Source organism: Polypterus senegalus, chromosome 10, assembly GCF_016835505.1.
Source record: "Polypterus senegalus isolate Bchr_013 chromosome 10, ASM1683550v1, whole genome shotgun sequence".
NCBI lineage: Eukaryota > Metazoa > Chordata > Cladistia > Polypteriformes > Polypteridae > Polypterus > Polypterus senegalus.
The window spans coordinates 144,808,475-144,832,995 of NC_053163.1; the positions used below are offsets into that span (position 1 = coordinate 144,808,475).

At 40.1% G+C, this 24,521-nt stretch overlaps 2 protein-coding genes across 3 annotated transcripts in view; one reads left to right on the forward strand and one right to left on the reverse strand.

Annotated features, from left to right (window-relative positions):
- fsd1 (fibronectin type III and SPRY domain containing 1) overlaps nucleotides 1–15,299 on the forward strand; it is a 63,641-nt gene extending 48,342 nt beyond the window's left edge. Inside the window, exons 7-13 of the mRNA XM_039766970.1 lie at nucleotides 5,966–6,175; nucleotides 6,279–6,377; nucleotides 6,449–6,599; nucleotides 6,714–6,796; nucleotides 6,914–7,165; nucleotides 7,588–7,676; nucleotides 14,806–15,299. Of these exons, the coding sequence (XP_039622904.1) occupies nucleotides 5,966–6,175; nucleotides 6,279–6,377; nucleotides 6,449–6,599; nucleotides 6,714–6,796; nucleotides 6,914–7,165; nucleotides 7,588–7,676; nucleotides 14,806–14,916 (995 nt within the window). The 3' untranslated portion in view covers nucleotides 14,917–15,299. The remainder of the gene's footprint in view (nucleotides 1–5,965; nucleotides 6,176–6,278; nucleotides 6,378–6,448; nucleotides 6,600–6,713; nucleotides 6,797–6,913; nucleotides 7,166–7,587; nucleotides 7,677–14,805) is intronic.
- Nucleotides 15,300–15,672: 373 nt separating this feature from the next.
- Nucleotides 15,673–24,521, reverse strand: part of LOC120537779 (signal-transducing adaptor protein 1-like) — a 39,352-nt gene continuing 30,503 nt past the window's right edge. The window contains exons 7-12 of one of the 2 annotated variants that reach the window (XM_039766971.1): nucleotides 24,446–24,515; nucleotides 24,251–24,353; nucleotides 24,038–24,109; nucleotides 16,737–16,787; nucleotides 16,382–16,480; nucleotides 15,673–16,293 (exon numbers count right to left, since the gene is read on the reverse strand). In XM_039766971.1, coding sequence (XP_039622905.1) covers nucleotides 16,238–16,293; nucleotides 16,382–16,480; nucleotides 16,737–16,787; nucleotides 24,038–24,109; nucleotides 24,251–24,353; nucleotides 24,446–24,515 — 451 coding nt within the window. In that variant the 3' untranslated portion in view covers nucleotides 15,673–16,237. Of the gene's footprint in view, nucleotides 16,294–16,370; nucleotides 16,481–16,736; nucleotides 16,788–24,037; nucleotides 24,110–24,250; nucleotides 24,354–24,445; nucleotides 24,516–24,521 lie in introns of both variants that reach the window. The other variant, XM_039766972.1, reaches the window with a different exon arrangement.

Here is a 24,521-nt window from a genome sequence, read left to right on the forward strand (position 1 = left end):
GCCTTCTTCCCATAATGCATTCTGATGCCATGTCTTCCTCAGGTAAATGGCACATACACAAGTCCATGTGATCTAAAAGAAAACATGATTCACAGACCAGGCCACCTTCTTCAATTGCTCCAAGGTCCAATTGTGATGCTCACATGCCCACTGTACGTGCTTTTGGTGGTGACATGTTGTCAGCATTGGCACTCTGACTGGTCTGCAGCTACGCCACCCCATACACAGCAATGCACTGTGTGTTCTGACGTATTTCTCTCATGGTCAGCATTGTTTTTCAGCAATTTGTGCTGCTGCAGCTCTTCTGTGGGATCAGAGCAGACCGGCTAACCTTCACTCCCCACATGATTTAAAAAACCTTGGGTGTCCATGACCATGTTACTGGTTCACTGATTGTGCTTCCTTGTACCACTTTTGGTAGGTCCTGACCACTGCACCCCACCAGACTTGCCATTTTGGAGATGTTCTCACTTGGTCATCTAGCCCAATTTGGCCCTCGTCAAAGTCGCAATTTTAATGAGATAATCAACGTTCACTTCATCTGTCGGTGGTTTTAGTGCTGTGGCTAATTGGAGTATGTAGATGGGTTATTTATAGGGTACCATTTGCAGTGAAATGTTTGTCTAAATATAACATTACACTGTACATTTAAAGAATCTATGAAACTTTGAACTTTTCTATAGGCTACTGTTTGTAGTAGCCAAGCAAATCAGTGTAACAATGGCCAGTACTGTAATTGTTTCATGTCATCAAAATGGGCTACACTTTTAACATTATAGAAAATCATGCACATGATGTTGGAATCTGCTTGGACCCATAATTTCTTTGATTTTGGAAAATTCCCATGATTCCATTGTTTCCGTTGTTGTTTGGTCCCTGGGTCATAGTGGTTTATCCAAGGCTTCATCCCCAGTTATGAAACTTAATCTGAATTTAATTACCTTGATATTTTTCTTGGATCATTGGAGATGGTAAGTTAATGCTCTGGCCGACAAGGATACTTTTATTTAATAATCATTCATGAAGAATGGATTTTATTGACCCATAAATAATATTTAGAGTGTCTGCTATCTAAAACACTGTCACACTTCAATTTTGAATCATTAATGCTTCACAGGGGCAACACTTTCTTTTGTCATCTGTGTCATAGGATAGCCAGACCTCGAGTCATTGACAAGAGATGTCTTGCCTCTCTCTTGACTGTGGCATATGAAAGGAATTGGTCTTGGTATACATTTTCTAGATAACACGATATATCTGGAGGTGCATTTATTGTTCTCTAAGTTTAGAATTTCAGTGACACCACAATACTTAATTTTATAGTTTTTGGTACCCATGTTAACTTAGTTCTTTTACAAGAAACAAACACCATAAGCCATACATCCTAGAAACTTTTAATTATAATATTACATTACACAGAAGCTAATTTTAGTCATTTACAAATTCAACAATTTTTTTTTTCCAGTGACTTTAAATTCCGCTCTCTTATCTACTGCTCCTCTTAAATATGGTGTTCCTCAGGGATCCATTTTGGGTCCTATCTTATTCTATATATATTTTCACCCTATTGGAGCGATTTTTAGGAAATTTAACATTTCTTTTCACTGCTATGCTGATGATACTCAGGTTTATATTCCCGTCTGCAACTCTGCCACCAATCAACTCCACAACTGTCTGTCTGAACTAAGATCCTGGATGGCCAATAATTTTCTTGATCTAAATCAAAATAAAACGGAGATGCTTATCGTGGGTCCATCAGCTAAAGCCCAAATTGGTCTTGGACTTCTCGGTTCTTTCTCTGTCTTTTCCAAACCTCAAGTCCGCAATCTTGGTGTTGCCTTTGACAGTAACCTCTCTTTTGACAAACAAGTAAATTCTGTAGTCAAGAGTTGCTTTTTCCAACTTCGTCTATTAGTTAAGATCAAGCCTTTTTTATCTTCTAAAGATCTTGAGAAAGCTACTCCTGCTTTTATTTTTTCTCGCCTCGATTACTGCAACTCGCTGTATTCTGGGATTAACAAATCTCTGATACGCAGGTTACAGTTGGTCCAAAATGCTGCCGCTCGCTTTCTGGTTGGGGCAAGAAAGTATGACTCTGTTTCTCCTATTTTAGCTTCTTTACACTGGCTGCCTGTCAGTTTTCGAATTGATTTTAAAATCTTGCTGCTAGTTTTTAAATCTTTACATGCATGGACTCGCTCCTGCCTATATATCTGAATTGTGTGTTTTACACCAGCCATCCAGAGTGCTTAGATCTTCTGGTCAGTTGTCTCTTGTTGTCCCTCGTACCAAATGTAAAACCAAGGGGGACAGACAGGACTTTGACAGCCTCGCCTGTGGAACTCTCTACCTCATCATATTAAGGAGTCGTCTACAATTCAAAGCGAGATTAAAGACTCATTTCTATTCACTTGCATTCCGTGACCTTCAGTAATACTGATGGATTCCTCTTTGTGATTATATAACAATATTTCTGTTTATTATGTATCTTATTTTATGTTGCTATATTCTATTACTATTTATGTTTTGTTGTCTATTCTTTTTGTTTTTTTCTTTTATTCTATTATTGTAAAGCACTTTGGCCGCAGCATTACTATGTTGTTTTAAATGTGCTATATAAATAAATTGACATTGACACCAAAGAATATGCATAATATGTTAGTCCATTCTGAAAGTATGTTTTACACTAACGTCCAGAAGCAGTTTAGGATAAGTGATTTTGATAACTAGGATGCTACCATTTGGACAGAACAGCTGAAGCCCTTTCAGGTTATCAGGAGCTCCTCTGTGGACTGCAGCCTTAGAGTGTTACAGCCACTTGTTCCTGATTCAGGTCTGGCTTATAGCCAGGTCAGCCCTGGATTAATCATTCATCAAAATAAGATGGGCTTAGGGCACAAAGGAAAGGGCACTACAGAGTTTTTCCCCTACCTATCATGCCCTTAACTCTTTCACTACAACACATGACTTTGTAACATTGTTACATGAATGGGGAAGTCTTAATGTGCCGATTTGCTTATTTCATAGCGTTGTCCCATTTATGTAGTCTGTGGTGCGTGTGTGTAAATGTTGTCCCCTGGAAACAAAGGGGAAAAGATAACACTGCAGGACTGTGACCCCTGAAGTTAATTTTCCTGTCCACCCATTAAATCCATCTGGGTTCTTTCCTATTTAAATGAGAGGGGGGAAATAGGGAAAAAAAAGGAGGTGAGAAGGAAACAAACCAGAACACAACCTCAAAACGCATCACAAGAGACAGAGAAACGCCAATCTGGGTTGTCACATACCTATCCACAGCTTGCCTGCTCTCAATGCCAGACCTGAAACCATCTCGCCATTCCCATAAAAAGCTTGGGGTTCCGTAGTATCAGGACACACTGAGGACCATATGGTGAGACCGTTGCTTTTTATTGCGGGAAAGAAGCGAACAATCGAGTGCTTCCATATTGCAGTAACTGCTGGACAGTTTATAAACGGTTCAAGGCCATTTCCATTAATCATTCTCTGGACTTTATGTGTGATATTTGTTTCTTGTGCGTTATGTCTGTTTTATGTTCAGTGTAGGGTCAAGGGAGGGTTTGCATTGTATTTTTAGTGCTGCACTATTTATTATAATATTTTGCCATTCACGTATGGGGTTAGGGATGTGTTGTGCTTGGTTCATGCCACATATCACTGTTCACCAAGACCAAATGTTGGGCGTATGAAATAGAAGAACCTTCTATTATACATGCTGCGCCTCCTAAATGTTTTCCAATCAAATGTGTCCTTAGCAACAACAATAATAGATTTCTTCATGTCATCCTTCTTTATATATCAAATGTATGAAGTTCCTGACATTTCTGGACAGTCTGCATTTCTCTGTATTTCACTCTTTCTATTTTTTTCAGGTCATAGTTAGTCCCTTAGCAGATTTTGTAACCCTTGGCTACTGACTTTAGAGAGAACTGCGTGAGGCATATCATGGAGGTGTCAGATTATTTTCATGTGACAGTGATGTGCTTGACAGGGGCCTGGTGGGATGTTAGATGCTGAACTGCAGTTCTCTCTGACTCCCCCAGTCTTTATTGTGCATCTGTTTTCACATTTGCAAGTGCTGAGTCAGTGTGTGGTATAGAAAAGTAAAGCAACCTCCTCCTGCTTGAGTGAATTTTCAGATGGCTTTTTATAGAGAGTTTTATGATATGGAGTTTTCACAATGGCAAAATGGTTGTGTGGCCTCGAGAAGAATCTGTCAAAGCAGGACAGGATCATTAGAACTGCGCCAAAACCCAAATTCTACCTCCTGGCTTCAGCTGGAGCAGGCCCTAAATAAATAGCACAGAATGAATCCAAATCTATAAAAAGCCTCAACAAAGAGAAGGATAACCATAAGCCTGTGGTTTGTGCAAAAAAAAAAAAGGTCAAAGAGGAATATTTTTATAAATCAAGGATTTATTTCCAAAAAGTGCATAATACAAAGAAAAGCTCAACAGAGCAAAAAAAGGCACAAGTAATTGCCAAAAAAAATTAATCTTACACAAACAAGTCCCAATACAAAAACAAAAAAATCTAAATCCTTAATGTGAAACAAGAAAATAAACAGTAAATTGAAGCAAGCAAATAACAACAACAACAACATTTATTTATATAGCACATTCTCATACAAAAAGTAGCTCAAAGTGCTTTACAAAATGAAGAATAGAAAAATAAAAGACAAAATAAGAGCTTAAAATAAGACAACATTAGTTAACATAGAATAGGAGTAAGGTCCAATGGCCAGGGTGGACAGAAAAAAACTCCAGACGGCTGGAGAAAAAAATAAAATCTGCAGGGGTTCCAGGTCACGAGACCACCCAGTCCCCTCTGGGCATTCTACCTAACATGAATGAAACAGTCCTCTTTGGATTTAGGGTTCTCACGGAATCATTTGATGTTGATGGTCATACAGACGTCTGGCTTTTAATCCATCCATCATTGTTGGAACATCACGGTGCTTTTGAGTAGATGGTGGTGGTACAAGGATACCGGAAAAGGAAACAGAAGAGAGAGTAGGGGTTAGTACAGATTTTAGAGCCACCATGAATAGTTATTATAATGAGTTGGAAATACAGAGTATCAGGATTTTAATTACAGCGTAGTTATGAGACGGCCATGTTAACGTAATGTGTTTTCAGCAGTGTTTTTAAAGTGATCCACTGTATCAGCCTGGCGAATTCCTATTGGCAGGCTATTCCAGATTTTAGGTGCATAGCAGCAGAAGGCCGTCCGCCTCACCACTTCTTTTAAGTTTTGTTCTTTAAATTCTAAGGAGACACTCATTTGAGGATCTGAGGTTATGATTTGGAATATAAGGTGTCAGACATTCCGATATATAAGATGGAGCGAGGCTTTAAGGCTTTATAAACCATAAGCAGAATTTTAAAGTCAATCCTGAATGACACAGGTAACCAGTAAATGATGATCTGCTCCTAAGCCTTCTCAGCTCACTTATATAGCCAGAGTAAGGACTAAGAAACAGTGACGATGGGGGGCCCTGCCTCCTGGGGCTCCACTCTCAAAGAAAAAGGAGCAGCAGAACATTTAAAGAGATGAGCATAACTGTAGAATCACAAAAGAAGCAAGTTTAAATAACATAAAGGCATACAAAAATAGTAACTCAATATTAACAAAAACACTGAAACATAAAATGCAAATAACTTTGAACCAATAAATGCAGACAGCAAAAATGGCAACTGTCTCCATCGTTTTCATTGTCCTGTATCACGATGGCTTGTTAAAAGGTATAGTGTTCCACTGCTGTTACTTTTGATGTTTCTCTTCTTGTGCTTACACTGGCACACTAGTCTCCAATACTGCAAATGCCCTTTAGAACATAATAACATCTGAGAGTAAGGCAAGCTTTTTGTTATCTTTGGCCCACTCCCTGGTTTATTTTTGTCTTTTGTCTAAAGAAACAACCTAATACTTCTGTGGTTTTTCACAGTTCCAGGAACCCCTGAGATTGATGTTTCTGAGTGCCTTGTCGCAGACAACTGCATTACATTGGTGTGGAGGATCTCCGAGGGGGACTCTAAGATTGACCACTATGACCTGGAGTACCGGCGTACCAATCACGAGGGCCCTCTGCGGGCCAAGGAAGATTACCCTTGGATGGTGGTGGAGGGGGTACGTGAAACAGAGTACACGCTGTCAGGTCTGTGAAAGGTTTGTTGATGTCACTAGAGTTGCTGGGTTGTATTTAATTCCTGAGGATTCCCACTGATCTGTTTGCACACCTTTTTGTTTGTGTGATACAGGTCTAAAGTTTGACACACGCTACATGATCTTTCGTGTTAAGGCATGCAACAAAGCTGTGGCTGGGGAGTTCAGTGAACCTGTCACACTCGAGACCAGTGGTAGGTATATTGGTTGGGCTGGATCAGTGGAGTGCACTAATCTAGGATATTAACTGTATTTATTTTTTCAGCCTTTGTATTCAAGCTGGATGCCAGCTCTTCCCACCAGAATCTGCGGGTGGATGACATGAGTGTGGAGTGGGATGCCACAGGGGGAAAAGTACAGGAGATTCGCAAAGATGGAAAGAACCGGACCGCCTCACCACTGAATTCACCTGCTAGGTATGACTTGGTGTTGGACTTGGCACTCCACTAACCTTAGGACACGAGTGTCTCCTTTAAAGAGTGGATATTCTTGATCATTTCTGTGGTGTGATAGAATTGTTCTTTTCATAGGTCCGTAGTGATGTCACCAAAGAGAATGCCCACACCACGAGGGGGACGGGACAGGTTCACAGCAGAGTCATACACTGTTCTGGGTAAGTCCAAGCAATCTCTTCAGCTTGGTATAATGTTATGAAGCACAACAGATTTACTGTTCTTGGATTATGATGACCGCTCATTTCACTACTAATTTGTCCCTTTCCTAAGGACAGGTGATGCACTGATTGACAGTGGCCAGCACTACTGGGAAGTTCGGTTCGACAAAGAAAGCAAGGCATTTGCTGTGGGAGTTGCTTTTCGCAATCTGGGGAAATTTGACCAGCTGGGCAAAACCAATGCCTCTTGGTGTCTGCACCTTAACAACTGGCTGCAAGTCAGTTTCACTGCAAAGCACAACAATAAGGCAAAAACTCTGGAGGTGCCAGTGCCCGATCGCATAGGGGTCTACTGCAACTTTGAAGAGGGTAAGCTGACAGCTTTCATCTTCCCCTTCAGTTACGTCTGGGGGCCCCGCCATCAAACGAAAAGGAGCAGCAGAATATTTAAAGAGAGAGAGCATAATTATACAATCACAGAAGAAACAAATAGAAATAACATAAAGACATGAAAAAATAATAGCTCAAAATTAACAAAACCAACAAGAAAACATAAAATACAAATAACTTCAAACCAATACATAACAGGCAGCAAAAATGTAGGAAGGGGTGTAGAACTTCACAAGGCACTGTATCCATTGTTTTCATTGTCCTATATAATGGTGGCTCATTAAAAGTTAAGTGTTCCTCTGCTGTTACTTCTGATGTTTCTCTTCATGTGGTTACATTTACAGGATGTAGCGGTTTTACCATTTTTCTATTAATCACTCACTCTGCTCCATTGATTTCAGGATACCTTTCATTCTACAATGCGAGAACCAAGCAACTAATTCACTCCTTCAAGACCAAGTTCTCTCAGCCTGTACTGCCAGCTTTCATGGTAAGCGTAGTGATCAGTGTGATTAGTGCAAAGGGACTTGTGCTTTTATAATCTTATTGATTTTATTGAAATCACACAACATTCCATACAAATAGATCAATTTTTCAAAAATAGGATTGAAAACAAATCAACACCCACCCCTTCATCTGCATATAGAGAAATTTTCTGTTCAAGTCCTTCTCTGATAATCCCCTTTATCTCATAAGCATTTCGACAGTGAACTGCCAGTGGCTCAATGATGATTGCAAAAAGTAGTAGTGACAAGGGGCATCCTTGTCTATTACCACGTTCTAGTTTAAAGTAGTCTGAATTAATTCGTTGATACAAACTGAAGCTTCTGGATTGGTATACAATAATCTGACCCATGCACAAATGTTCGGGCCAAACCCAAATTTCTCCAATGTAGTGAAAAGGTAGTTCCATTCAATCATATCAAATGTTTTTTTTTGCATCCAAGGATAATAATATCTCTGCAATGTTTGACTTTGTGGGTGAATATATTACATTAAACAGGTTTCAAAGATTGGACGGCTAATTGTCGGCCTTTAATATATCCAGGTTGATCTTGTGATATTACCGATAGCAGCACTTTCTCTATCCTTCTAGCTAGGACTTTGGAGAGTATCTTAACATCATTATTCAGAAGTGAAATTGGTCAGTATGATGCACATTGTAATACGTCTTTATGATTAATGTTTGGCGAAAAGTTTGAAGTAGAATTTTATTGCCTCTAGATTCTATAAATGTTGCTAATAAAAGGGGAGCTAGCTGAGTGGAGAACTTCTTATACAATTCGGCAGGGTAGCCATCGGGGCCTACTGCTTTCCCACTCTGAAGTGACTTTATAGCATCTAGAGATTCTGATAGTGCCAACGGTTTATCCAGTTCCTCTGCACTAAGAGTATTTATTTGTGGTGTCTGTAATGCATCCAGAAATGCATTAGATTGTGTCTTGTCTACTTTAAACTCAGTAAAATATAAGGATTTATAATAGTTTCTAAATGTGTGTATTATATTTTTATGGTCAACAATTTTGTCTCCGTTTGTGTGGGTGATTGCATTGCGAACTTCTTGCTTGTGGATTTGTTGAGCTAAGATCTTATTATCTTTCTCTCCATGTTCATAGTAATGATGTCTTGATTTAAAAATGAGTTGTTCAATTTCTTTAGTTGTCAAGAGGTTGAGCTCTGAATGCAGAGCCTGCCTTTTCCTATGAAGAGCCTCACTTGGACACCTGGCATGTTCTTGATCTACTCTAGTAATTTAGCTGGTTAGCTTTGATACCTTCTTGGTTTCCAATTTGTTTCTGTGAAAAAGATATGAGATAATCTGTCCTCTTAAGAAGGCCTTCAGGGTTTCCCAGAGTATTCCTTCAGTGACCTCTGAGGATGTATTTGTCGCTAGAAAAAATCTGATTTGTTTTTCTATAAATTCGGGACTTGTGCTTTTGAACAATAGCCTTTACTGATGCATTCAAATGCAATATTCCCTTCTTTAAGAATACAGTGAGAATCATAAATATTGGGACACAGAGGTAATACAGGTTATGTTTGTTATATATTTTTAAAATGTGTATTCTAGATGAAAAGATGAATATGAGACTAAAGAAACAAGTAACAGATTTTATATCTATATAATGTTTCATATACAATCAATCAATCAATCAACATTTATTTATATAGCACATATTCATACAAAAAATGTAGCTCAAAGTGCTTTACAAAATGAATAGAAAAATAGAAGACACAATAAAAAATAAACATAAGTCAACATTAATTAACATAGAATAAGAGTAATGTCCGATGGCCAGGGTGGACAGAAAAAACAAAAAAAAAACTCCAAAGGCTGGAGAAAAAAATAAAATAATATTTTATTATTTTATATAATAATATACAGCATAAACAGTGTTGACAAACATGACATTTGTTCTGTTTAAGTTCCAAAGAGGTACTGGGACAAATGACTGACAGATGATCCTGATTGCTCGGGTGTTCCCTTAATTATCAACACATAAAAGAGCTCTGACTCTGTAGGGTTGGTTGTAGTCATTGGAGTTTGCATTTGGGGTCTGCTGTTGACATTAAAGGTGCAAAAAAAGACAAAAACTAGTGAATCGACTTTGATAGAAAAGCAAGCTATTTGAAATATTAAAACCAGAACCATATTCAACAGCTGGGCATTCCAAAATCAACAGTATGCAATATTTGGAAAAAAGAAAGAAGCCACTGGACTATGCAAGCAGTTTGCAACGAGCAGGCTTTCCTAGAAAGTCTACAGCAGCAGATGGCATGAATACTGGTAAAGCTGTGAAGAGAAACCTGAAAATAACATCCTAAGAAATAAAAGACATTCTACAGTGTGCAGGAGTGAAAGTGTCAGTATTCACCATTTACAGAAGAATTACAGAAGCTACAGGACAAGATGCAAACTTCTCATCCAAACCGTGGAATTCATAATGAAGTACGAAGATGAGCCAGAAGGGTTGTGACTCAGAAGAGTTTTATGGAAGATGAGGTCAAGATTAACTTTACCGGAGTGATAAGAATGGAGAAGTGTTGAGAAAGAGAGGTAATGTACACACGTTAAACCCTGAAGCATGGAGTATTGTTACTGGCTGTGTGCATCCCATCATAACCACCTTTCTTCTAAGGGCTACTTCCAGCAAGATAACGCACCATTTCACAGTCATCTCAAACTGGTTTCCTGAGAATGAATTAATTGTTCTTCAGTGACTTCTCAGGTCTGACTCCAACAGATCATCTTTGGAATGGGAGATTCACAGCATGAATGTGCAGCTGACAAATCTGCAGAAATAGTGCAATGCAATCTTGTCAACATGGACCAGACTGTCAAAGGAATGATTGTGGAATCCATGTCATGAAGAACTGAAGCTGTTTTGAGAGCAAAAGGCAGAGCTACCCAGTTTTGGTATAATGTTTCTAATAATTTGCTCAGTGAGGATGCATTATTATTAATGCACTCTGTGCCACATGTGTATCCATCCATACATACATACATACTGTACCTACCCTACACACAGGGAAGAGCACAATCCTATAATAGAATTGAACTGAATTTTCAAATCCCCTTAAAGGAATTCTCCAACAAAAATGATCATTTTTGCATCTAGTACTCACTGTCTTACAATGATGGTGACGAAAAATTTTGAAGCTCGTGTATTCATTGAAACTGGCGATAACAAAATTCATGTTACGATGGGTTTCATCAAACCTGATCAAAAGCAAACCATATCAAAACACCCATTACAAATTCTCTGATTAGTCACGTTAAATAATCCAAATTTCAGGTGTCCAGTCATATGCTCATAATATGCCAAGCTTGTGTTTTTTGTCTAAAATGTTGTTAAATAAAATATTTCCAGAAAATCCGCTTGTGCAAAAACAGTGAGACATGCTCAAATAAGATCAGTCAAGCTGAGTAACAGGCACAAAAGTAGCATTTTTGGCTGGAGTGTTCCTTTAATCCAGTTCAGGGCTGTGGGAGTCGAGGGCCTGTTTTGAAAGCAATTGGCACAAAGAAGAAAATAAGCCCCATCAGAGCACCTAGTCTGCTGCTGGGCCCACTCACCTACTTACACTGGAGACTTTAGAATTGTTAGTTACTCTAACACACGTGCTATAAGGAGTGTACTGTACTTGTTATTAAATATTTATAGGATTTTCTTTTTTTTAAAGGTGATTCAGTACCTATCTGGTATTGTCAAGCCTGAGGAATCCATATTTAAAGTCAGCCTTGAGATTCAATGTGACCCGACATTTGCGCGATAGACATATGAGTGCCGATTAAAACGCGGCGTCAAAATCGCGAAAGTTTCATTAAATATGAATTACTGGTTTAAAGCATATATAATAATATTTATTTTAGAAGTCAATATTATGAGACGCGGCATGCCATCAGCACGGCACTTAGATAGTCCTTATGATCACACCCTGCATATGTAGGAAGAATTGCAGCAAGACGTCTTGATAGTTGAGCGTATTTAGACTTGCTGGCTGCCTGACTGCTGGTAATTCCGCTTTGTATACGACGCGTTATGCCAACCCTCGACTGAGTTATTTGTTCGCGGCATGCCATCAGCAGTTATAACAGTTATAACCTAGCACATAATGTGTACATAATGCGCACGTACGCATCCCCCTCTCTTGGCCTCTCTCGCGATTTTGTCGGTGCGCATTTGTCGAAAACATAGTTAGCGGGTTTGTCGGGGAGCATATGTCTATCGCGCCTTTGTCGGTTAACCGAGATTATTTAAAGCTTATTTAAAGTCGCAAAATATTTTCCGTAACATTTCCACTGCTGCTTTGTTTTGGCATAGGACGTGTTCATTTTTTGAGCTCCATTATTAGGAAGCTGCTCCCAGTTGCTGGGGATGTGGTCACTGAGGTCGTGGTTTTGGGCATCATTGGCATAATGGGTTTAAAGGTTGGCAGTGACCACCTTTCCTTACCCAAGATTGCTGATAAAGTGACGCTTTGCTATTAAATTCTATCAGATTTTTTTTTTTTTTGTTATTTTTGATCTTTTCGCTCTGAATGTTGGCCTTGATTTTTGTTTTAACGTTTTGGCTTTGACTATCTGTTTTTTTGACTCTGGCTTGGTTCTCGTACGTCTCTTCTTCTGGTCCTTTTACATTCATTTTGCTAGCAGTTTGTCCCTAGCATAACAGTTGTGTTTGGAGGGATGTGGGAGAAAAACTCAAGTAGACGGGAGAGAACGTGAACGCTGCACTCACACACACAACTACTGGGTGCAGGATTCAAAACCAGGACACTAATCACTTCATCATTGTGCTTCCTCCACATCCCATCTTCATGTTCTCAAATATATGGCTTTCATTCTTCAAAAATATTACCTAGTATATTTTTTGAGTTTAATTTGTGAAATAATTATCACTTTAGCATGTGTTATATACAAAAGTTAAATTCAGGAAATTTCCTAAAATAAAAAAAAATATTGACCATTTTGGTTCTCTGGTGTAAATTTTGTTGTACTTTAAATATTCACGGGATTGGGAAAGTATTGAAACCCCTTCATTTCTACACATTTGATTATGTTGTAGATTTAATATTTAAGAAGATCTGTCTGACATTTTGACAATCAATCTACACTCCATAACCCATAATGACAAAGTGAAAGCATGTTTTCAGAAAGGTTTATAAATTTATTAAAAATCCCAAACTGAAATCTCTCATTCATATAAATATTCATACCCTTAATACGGTACTTTGTAGAAGCCCCTTTGGTTTCAAGCTTTGCACACCTAGATTTGAGCAGTATATCCCATTCTTCCTGGTAGATCCTCTCCAGCTCCTTTAGACTGGATGGGACACCTCCGTAAATTGCCATCTTGAGATCTCTCCACAGATGTTCTCTGGGGTTTTAAGTCTGGGCTTTGGCTGAGCCACTCAAGGACACTCAGAGATTTGTCCTGAAGCCACTCCAGCCTTGTCTTGGCTGTACGTTCTGGGTCATTGTTGTGCTGAATGGTGAACCATTGCCCCAGTCTGAGGTGGTGTATTTTCTTGAGCAGGTTTTCTTCAAGGACCTCTCTGTATTTATCCCTAATTCAATTCTGACAAGTCTCCCTGAGAAGCAACCCCACAACATGATGCTCCATCACCCTCCGTCACCACTGGGATGGTATTAGGCAGGTGATGAGAAGTGCCTGGCCATTACCAGACACACAGTGCTTGAAGTTCTTCCCAAAGAGTTAAATGGTTGTCTCATTAGACCAGAGAATCTTTTTTTTTCTCCATACTCTCAGACTCCTTTAAATGACATTTGACCAACCCCAAGTGGGAGTTATACACTCGGCCATAAATGCTTGATGGATGGGGTGATCTTCCTTCAAAAGGTTTTCCCATGTCAGCTCAGGACGTCTGAAACTGTTTTTGAGTGATTGTTGGGTTCTTCATCTTCGTTCTCCCTGACCAGGGCAGTTTTTGCCTGGTTACTAAAGCTTGCCCAGACAGCAAGCTAACTCTAGGAACTAGAGTCCTAGTGGTCCCAAAATTCCTTTCATTTTATAATTATTGAGGCCACTGTGCTCCTATGAACATTCACAGCTTTGGAAATGGTTTTATGCCTTTGACCTGATCTATGCCTCACCACAGTTTGACCACAGAGGTCGTACAGAGAGTTCCTTGGACTAACGTGGCTTATTTTTTGTCCTGACGTGCAGTGTAAATTGTTGTCTTCATAAACACAGCTGCTATCCTGTCTAAGTGATGTCCTATCAGTTCGGTTTTCACTGAGAACTACAGTTACGTTCTCGACACATCTGAAGGAGAATTAAAGCAAACGGGATGGATTTGACCACAGTCAATCAATCAATCAACATTTATTTATATAGCACATATTCATACAAAAAAATGTAGCTCAAAGTGCTTTACAAAATGAATAGAAAAATAGAAGACACAATAAAAAATAAACATAAGTCAACATTAATTAACAGAATAAGAGTAAGGTCCGATGGCCAGGGTGGACAGAAAAAACAAAAAAAAAACCCCAAAGGCTGGAGAAAAAAATAAAATGGTAGTGTCACAGCAAAAGGTCTAAATACTTCTAAGAACAAGAGATTCTGTCTTTGTGGTTTTTAATAAATCTGCAAGCTTGTTTTGTAAACCTGTTTTCTCTTTGTCATTATGGGTTATTGAGTGTAAATTGATGGCCAAAAATGGCAAATGTATCCACTTAAAACTAAATCTACAACACAATAAAGTGTCCAGACAGTGAAGGGGTCTAAATACTTTGTAATTCATCTTTTATTACTTTATAACTCTGTTAAAAATGAAATGTGTGACATGGTGGTACAGCACCATGGTTCTCAGTTTATTTCCCATCGGTGTGTCTGTATGTTCTCTCCAAGTCCATTCCAGTTTTACAGGGGGGACCCCCCTCTGCTACCCGAAGACCTCGGTTAAGTCTTGACTTGCCAGATGTGAGTCAGTAAGTAGGCTCTGAAGTGGACTGGGGTTGACTCCTCTGTTATGTTTCACGTCCCTGCGGCCATGTACTGGATAAGCAGATTAAAAGAACAGACAGAATCTGAATAAGTAGTTTTAAAATAATTAATTTACATTATTGCCATTTTTGTCTTTCCCTCTAGGTGTGGAATGGCAGCTTCTCCGTCCAGACAGGCTTGCAAGTGCCCAGCGCAGTCAAGTGTCTTCAGAAACGTAATAGTGGCACAAGTAGCTCCACCACCAGCCTCACTTAGGCCCTTGACCAAAGTACTAACCCGATGGGCACAATGCCCATAACTAACATCGCTGCTTACTCCATGATGGTGGATTGCAGAGGGGTTGAGGGCACTCAGTTTGGACCGACTTGGTGGGACTTGTATCTGGGTGACAGATTCCCTCTCTCTGCAGTGCCTCCACCCGCATACTTCCACTGTTAGAACTGTAAAGTGGGGAGAGGGTATGTTTCTGTATAATGGGTTCTGTTAGGTGGATTGTGCCACCTTAATGTACAATTGGTAAATTGTAAAGAACAGTAGCCGTTTTTAATTCTCTATGTAACCTGCATCCGACACAGTGGCAGCACTTGGCCCAGTGCTGCTCCAGCTTTTGTTCAAATGTGGCTAGCGCTCTAATTTCAAAACAAAAAAAACAATAGCAGAACAGAGCAGATTGTTAACCTCCAGACACCCAAGCCGGTGTGTCCCATTGCATCTCCTTACTTCACTGCTACCATTCCAGATAGATTTAGATAAGCACAGTTGCTCTGATTGCCCTGTTTTTATACGATCACTAAGTGGCCTGTCATGAGGAGCTCTAAGGGGTGTTTGCTGTGGGGGTGCCGAGAGCTCCTCGTCTTTTAAAATGTTGTCACTTTGATACTAAACATGCTGAATGTTACACGAGCCTTTTTGGTTTTTTTTTTTTCTTTATTTGGTTCACCTTTGAAATGTCTTGACATTGTTCCGATGCCTGAGTGTGTTTAAACAGAAGTAAAGAAAGGAGGCTGAGACTCTGTGATAAACCGATCTTTAATTACCATTTTGGATAGCAGAACCCTTTGACCAGCACAGTCATGAGAATTACTAAGTGTGTTCGTATGTGATGATCATACACCGCACTTCATGTAAAGCTGGGTTGTTACCCACATGTTATAGAGTTAACAGCACAGGTTTCCTCTCCCGTCTTTTGATGCCTTGCAAGCTAACATGGCCCCAGTATTTAAACCATCCAGACAGAGGAGCGTTGACCCTGCGTCTGAGACATGAATCGAACCTTCTTGTTTTTCAATGTGCTTCTACTGTTCCATATTTCCTGTGGGTGCAGAAGGGGGGGACCCATTTGTGTAATGGTGCCATCATAAAGAAGGTGCTTCCGTCATACCGAAACGTATGCTCCGCATGCAGGATCAAGTGTGATATGTTAGCATAATTTAAAGTCACAGTAGTAGTCCCGCAACCTGTATCTCACCATACTTGCACATCCAGCCTCATTTAGTCAGCCTTGAGGCATTTAATCTCCTGGCGAAATCACCATTCAGTTTAATTCCAGGGAAGACGTATGTGTTTGGTTCTCTGCTTAGTCAACTTGCTTCCGTCTTAGTTGTAGTCTGAGGCGAAGTTCATCAGAAACGTCTGAAAAAATTTCCAGAGAAGACATTTTAGTTTCTCCCTGGATGCACCCACTGTGAGCATGCACATCAAACACACACCTGAAACCCACCATGTTGACCCAAATTTGGCTTTGGCTTTATTTGGGGTAATGTTTGTGCCTTTTCATTGTTTTTCGTAGGTAGAGCAGGAAATGGCTTAACCTTGGGATCTAGAGAAGGAACATAAATGGGTAAAAAGTTTTTACGTGCAAATATGGTTGAAGCATTTTATTTCTAATACCAAATATTAACAACATGGGGTCTGCATGTCCGCAGGAATGGGTCTTGGCTATACTAAATATTGTCAGTCACTCAAACTGTAGGCAGAAGATTGGAAAATTATTACCCTTCCTGAGACATGCTGTTACACTCGTTAAAAAGGGAAGAAGGGAGGCAAATGTGAGGGGGCAATGGGTATTAGCTTACTTGTGCGAGGTGGCTTGTCTGGGGTCTTGTTTTTCAGAGGTTCTTTATTTTCTGGAAAAGGAAAACAAAAATGATGATGAGCAGACCTCAAAGGAAATATGTTTCAGTTGAAGTTTACAAGTAGACGTTCTGGCGATGCAACACCATAGAATGCTCTATTAAAAGGATAGGATGGACGAGTGCAGGACTGAGGCTTCATCCACACTACTGTGTTTTCATTTAAAAACGCTGACATTGGTCCGCAATTTTACCTTTCGTCCACACTACCCCGGAATTTTGAACCCCCTTTTTTTTTTTTTTATAAAGGTTCTCCAGAGCTGTATACTTCTGGAAATGTCAGCTTGGTGTTGTAATGTGGACAGTTGAGAATGAAAACTATCAAAAATGGAGACTCTGCTATGTCTGTGCTTATCACATAGCACTTCCCTGGTCGCACCCTGTTCACTACAACCTCTCATTCTCTTGACTGGTCCAACTTACCACACGGAGGAGGTGATTTCCATGGTGCTTGTTGTGTTGATTGACCTGTATGCATATATATATATATATTGTGTTTTGTGCAGTTTGAGTGCTATATACATGCGCAGAAGACAAAAAATATACCAGTTGGTACAGTTCTCAGATTACAGTAAATCTCATGGCTGGCAGTGTTACCATCCCTTCAAGGATATTTCACTGGTGTTGGCGATCGTCTACATCGCACTATATGCGTTTTGTTTGTGTTCGTGTGGTTGGAGATACCTTCATAAACATTGTGAAGGTGCCAATGTGAACGGAGATCGTTTTTTCTTTAAAAATGCCATTTTCAAATGAGAATGTGGTATTGTGAACGTAGCCTGAACGTTCTTGCAGCACAGTCGATTTCATTTAATGTGACTTGTTTGTGTGGAGTTTGCTTGCTCTCACTGTAGACTCCCAACTCCAACAACACCTGCACCATCCACCACATGAGCTCAGCCTGCACTCTTACCCACCATTCATTTGCACACAACTGCATAACTCTAGTCTTCTCTTACACTCCAATGAAGTATTCTTCAGAGTACTTGACCTAATACGAGTTTTCTTGTTGTTCTTGGCCTTGTTTGATTACAAACAAAAACCACCAGACTTTATTGGCGCCTCATTTAAATATAATTTTAAAGCTACTGTGATATTGTCGCATACTGCATTCAGCACATGAAATTCTTAGATTTCAGTAAAACTATTTTGTCTCCCCCTCTCATTCTTCTAATTCTTAAAACCAGTTTCGAATTGTAGACTTTAACCCTGATATTGTTTTGACATTTTTCAGGTAAGGAAGACAAGATTTTTTTTTTTTTAAGTATGATAGTTATGTAAGGAAAGAAGACAGAAGTATTGAGGTAAGACTGTTCTATTCATTGATCATAGTGCCAGAAGGCAGTGCTGTATTGCCTGTTGATTAGCACATGAGAGCTAGAGCTTCACTGCACTCTGTACATGTGATAATAAAACCCTATACGCCTAGGAGAGAGCCCATCCTGCATTAGACTAGTGCCCCCTACAGAAAGGATTGCTACCTTATGTCCCTATCATATGTGTAAACTGACTTTAGAAAATGGATTGATGAATTTGGCATCCAAGGGCGGCACGGTGGTGCAGTGGGTAGCGCTGCTGCCTCGCAGTTTGGAGACCCGGGTTCGCTTCCCGGGTCCTCCCTGTGTGGAGTTTGCATGTTCTCCCCGTGTCTGTGTGGGTTTCCTCCCACAGTCCAAAGACTTGCAGGTTAGGTGGATTGGCGATTCTAAATTGTCCCTAGTGTGTGCTTGGGGTGTGGGTGTGTTTGTGTGTGTCCTGCGGTGGGTTGGCGCCCTGCCTTGCGTCCTGTGTTGGCTGGGATTTGCTCCAGCAGACTCCCGTGACCCTGTGTTCGGATTCAACGGGTTGGAAGATGGATGGATGGACTTCATCCAAAGCATACTGACCATCTTTTTTTTTTTTTTTTGCAGACACTTGTGTCACAAAAAAGAAAGTTCAAGGGAGCTGGCTTTAGTCTGCAAATGAGACTTTGCATTTCTCATAATACGATACTAGCTGTTTCAGTGGAATTAGTGCTATACATTAAGAAAAGATTTATACATTAAAAAGAGATGTTATGGCGATATTCTGACTAATTATTAACAAGAAATCAGTGAGGGAATCCAATTGGCAAAAAAATGTTAAGTGTTTAGTCGATTCATAGTGTAAGGATTTTGTTGAGACAGACACATTTTTTTAATGTGAATGTGCTTGAAAGTAGTAAATAAAACAGTAAAATAAAAGTTGGCATAGATATACAACAGGACCAGTTTATAGTCGATCATACAACATATTTGAATAATTTGATTTCATGAGGGCTTTCATGCTCCTTGGATTTTTTTGTCCATGAAAGTATCTTCAAGAAGATTCTCTTAACCTCCTTGCCAGAGTTAGAGAGGTTTACTGGAGATGGATGTGAGGTTGATGGTGATGATCCACCTCACTGCTTCCATAGCTGTTGTGGAGCTGCACGTTTAAAGCTCTACAGTCTAGCAGCTCCAGCTCCATTAAAGACATGGTCAGTACTGTGGACCGTCCATTGGGCTCCACCATGACTGGGTACTAGTGATGGGTCGTTCTTGAACGATTCGCTCATTTTGAACGAATCTTTAATGTGACTCGGGAAGAACGAGTCGTCTCGTAGGAGTGATTCATTCAGTCGCGCATGCGCATTTGCGCAACTTCCTATAGTTTCTGTATTGGAATTGATTCACCCGTTTCGAGTCTTCGGGTTTTTCGAGTCGTTCGTTCATCACGTGACAGCCCCATAAGCTTAACCAACTCAGTCTGAGCCGGAGACAGAATTGATTAGTTCATCTCTCGAGTCTTCGGGTTTGAGTCGTTCGTTCATCACGTGACAGCCCCATAAGCTTAACCTATGCAGTCTGAGCCGGAAAGAGAATTGAACGAAATGACTCGAAAAATGATTCGTTCATTTTGCTGAACGAGACTCAAAGGTCCGAGTCGGTAAAATGATCCGAACTTCCCATCACTACGTACACGAACTGAATGCTGTAACGTGGCAACATGTGTGTGCTGCTTACTGTGCACTCTTTCTGCAGAACATCTGCCAGTGAGCAGTGTGGTACCTTCAAGTGTATTGCATTAGCCATCCTAATCGGTCAACTTTTCTCCACAGAACATATTGTACTTTGCCCCCAGTTCTGTTTGCACTGTCAGGATGCAAGTCCAACAGATCATCAGCAGTCCACATTTGTCACAGTTCTGGAAGCTGCTGTTTTTACTGTGACATTTGTGGCAACACCTGCCGTCAACCACTTGAGTGATTTCACACTTATAGGAACTACAGGACAGTTTGATGAATTCTACTTGAGCCTACTAACCTCAGCCACATATCAACTCATATGCCCTCTGGTGGTTAGCAGAGAAATAACAGCATTATCTACAACACAGGTTACTTATGCACAGTAAGCTTCCTGTCAATTATACTAAAATATAGCTGGTGAAAAAAATCAAAATGACTTGGATAGTTTGCCTTCTTTTTACTTACAATTTTTAGGAAAAGTATCGTAATAAAGGAAAAATATAATCATGGTTGATATCTGTTAAGTGGTATTAGAATACTGTAGTATGTACAGAGTGAACCTGAATGTTCAACCAACAGGAAGAATTTGCCATCTCAAACAGAAAATGCAAATAACCTCATCCAAAGTTCTTTCTTGCTCCCACTTTATGAAACCTTGTGGGAAAAAGTCCTGAGGAGAAGCTGTAGTATAGTTAGTGGGAATCTGAATTAGAGGCAGTGGGTAACAACAAAGAAATAAGTTTGGGGTCACTGAGACTCAGCTCTGCCCATCTGCTCAGGCAGCTTTCTTCCCAAGCTCTTGAATAGTAAGCCCTATTTCCCTACTTATATATATATCAATGTGAGGTGCGTTAAAAGCAATCTGTACCAATCAGAGATGCATTACATTTTAGGTAGACCCTAGTTGTCTGTTTTATGAACCTAAATAATCCAAATTTGCATTAAAAGGTAGAGTCAGAGTCTGTCCTAGTAGTTTTTTGGTACAAGGTAGGAACCAGCCTTGGGTTTGGCACCCCTCTCTAAGCAGGACATGCTCGCACACATTGAGCCAAATTAGAGCCACCAGTTATCCTAATATAGATAAAGAGAAAAACGAAACATCGCACAGATAATGGATACAAAAAAACAGGCTGGGAACCAAATCTTGGTCAGAGTAGAGCTGGAGGACATTAGCGCTGACCACTTCATTGCCATGGCCACCCCAGTACGTGAACAGAGTTATACACACTGAAAGGCCGACATATGGATTTATCAACACAAACAGCCAATCGTGGGGCGCTGCACTCACAATATTTAACATAAGAACCTGCTCAGGAGGTTTCAATGTTGTTTGGACAGACATCAGAAAGGCTAAGACTGGTGAGCTAAGCTGATCTCCTGGATTGTGTTTTTTGTATTGCACTCAAGTTTACAGAAAATGGTGCAATCAGTAAATAAACCATTCAGTTTGTGTCACTTCAATGGGTGAATTTTGTAGGTCAAACAGGAATGACCATAATTATTCAAATTAGTAGAAATGATTCAACTTTATTGTCATTATATAGGTACAACAAAATGTAGTCATCTCATTCCCCTTGGGGTCAGTGAGCAGGGTCAGCTACTGTACATTTCCCCAACCTTCCAGATACCAGCACAGATCCTTAGCCTCCGAGCCACCACACTCACTCAAATAGCAGCATTTTATGACAAGCATGTTCACGAGGGTATTTCTGAACACACAGTGTTTCGGACCTTTAATAAAAACCATGCAAGGTGGTACTCCTGTCCGTCACGCTATGTCAGGGATGTACATGATCCCAAAACCACATAACCGAAGATTGTAAAAATGTCACCTCATCTGATGAGTCAACAATGTAGATGGTAGCCACAGGATTTAGCATTAACTAGTACCACTGCTACTATTAAACCGCATGAATTCATGGAAACTCTTAATGACTTTTATAACTGATACTGGCTTATGAGTGGAGAATGTTTTCTTGGAACACATTAGGCCTCTTAAGTACCACCTCAGTGTCATCTGAACGCCAATGTGTACCTAGGCATCGTCACTGACCATTTCTATCCTTTTATGGCTACTGTCTTGCCCCTTTCAGATCAGTAATATGCCATATCATAAAACAGGCATCATCTCATGTTGATTTGTGACTTCAGTTTAGCCCAAAGGCCCACACAATCCCCTGATCTCGACCCAGTAGAACACCTGTGGGGTGAGGTGGAATGAGAAACTCGCGGCCCAAATATGTACATAAAAATCCACAGAAACTGTGTGATGCTTTCGAGTCCATAATTACAAAGGTACTGTATGTTTCCAGTGACATTCTGAACCTGCACACTGAAAGAATTCAGACTGTTTAGAAGGAAAGTGGGGAACCTACTTGGTATGGGATATGTGGACCAAACAGAATGGGGTGTTTCATTTCTCTGTTTTTATGGGGGCCTCTTTCTCTATCATACCCACCTCTCATTCTGTCCCTCTACATCATCGATCGAGATCGACCGGTAGATCGGAAAGGTAGTGCAGGTAGATCGGGTTGCATTCAAAAAATTTTTTTTAGATGTTAGTCTCTCGTATCCTCCCTATGGCATTTGCCACTTGATTGACATACAGGGCGGCCAGTCTGAGATCTCTTTTCTTCTAACACGCTGATCATCCCGCACGCACAATCAAATGTGTGAGTTACTGTAAAACTCCGACTATCTAAGTGATCTAGTTAGCCTTCCAGTTTATATCGACTAAAGAAGGGGTATGAAAAAAAAATTGGTAGGGGTGGGCTGAACATGTGGAATTGGAAGAGGAATTTTTTCCTCACAATCGAAGTGCGTTTGTCTGATCTGTCAATCTATCATTGATATTCCAAAGAAGGAAAAAGTGGAAAGGCACTTTCGAACTGTTCATAAAAACTACGAAACTGACTTCCTTCTGAAAAGCAATCTGAGAAAGAAAAAGGTGAGGGAAGTAAAATCGCAGTTAATCGGAGAGCCGTCATTTTTCACTGGGCTGAATTCAGAAGCAAAGGCAGACACACCGAAGCATCGTTCCAGGTGAGTCACTCGATCGTTAAGCATAAGAAGTCCTTCCAAGATGGAGAGATGATAAAAGATGTCTTCGTTGAGGCAGATGGCTAGGGGAAGATTTTGAGACCCCTGGCCTGAGATAAAGGAGCTTCTCCTTGTCATTAAACATGCAGAATACAAGCACCTTAATGACGATCAATGCCTGCTAGACTTGCCATTTTTTACCGATCTGACCAACATGTTAAATGAGCTTAATTTACAGCTGCAAGGAAAAGACAAAACCACGGTCAATATGATTAGCTCAGTTAATGCTTTCAAACGAAAAATGCAACATCTGTCCTCAAAGCTGCAGCGTCTTGATTTGGGGAACATCGAAAACCTCGCGTCAGAGCTGGAGACGCAATGGAAGGCCTGTGCGCAGCTTGACAGCATCCGCTACACAGAGCAGATTGAAAATCGTCAGACTTTGACAGACGGTTTCAAGACTCGGCGTTACTTGAGCCAATCGCTACATGTAAGTGCTATCCATTTAGGGAACATGTTGAGGGTGACTCAGTCACTGTTTCATCTAAAACTCTTTTGACACTACAGGATGACATTCAGCTGAAGTCTGGGGCTCCTGGACAGTTTTGGAACTTACTCACAGAGGAAAAGTACCCAACCGTGAGGAAATGTGCTACCTCCTTGACTGCATTATTCAGCTGCATTTATTTACGCAAGTCAGTCTTTTCCTATATGATTATTAAGTCCAAATACCGTAGTGACCGTAAATGTATTGAATTGTTATTGTGCCATAAGGCAAGGTATGCCAACATATATTTTATATATAAAGTATATGAGTGTGTGTGTGTGTGTGTGTATATATATATATATATATATATATATATATATATATATATATATATATATATATAAACATTTTAACGTAGGTAGATCATTTTGACCTGGTATTTTAAAAGTAGCTTGCAAGCCGAAAAAGTGTGGGCACCCCTGCTCTACGTCAAAGAGTTTCTTTCATCCAATTAGTTACATCAAGTTGTACCCCCTTATCACCTCAAAAAACAGCCTAAAGTTGGAATAATTAAGTTGATGTAGGACTGGCGAGCAGTGTTGGGATGAAATATGAACTAAAGGAATCAACAGCTCTGTGGAATAGTTGGAAGCTCAATTCCAGAAGAGTAAAAAGAAGAAATGCAGTAATTACCCAAGGGCACAGAACTCCCTGTAGCTTTCTGCAAAACATGTTCACCGCTTTCCTCTTCTGCCTTGAAAAAACCTGCCAAGAAGGAATGTACGGTACAGTAAGCATTAAGGGTCCTGCTAGGGCTGAGGACCCTCTCCAAGGGGATAGCTGCAGATGGGAAGGTAAACTTCTCTGTAAATGTTACGTTTGAGAATAGTGAAAGTTTCAACATACTGATTGTGTCCTCGTAGCTTTGGTCCAAGATCAGAGGTAATGTTGTGTTTTCTGTCTTCTCAATAAAGGCATCAATGATGTCCTGTAGGGACTTGCGGACAATCTGTGTGGAACAGGTTGGATACAAAGCTACAAATAAGTCACAAGCATTCTTGGAAAAGGTGGATGATTTACACGTCAAGAACGTGATCTTACCGGTGGGATCACATCAAGGATGAAGCCATCGTCTGATGGTTTGACCAGATAGTGCATCATTTTTGTGGCCCTAAAA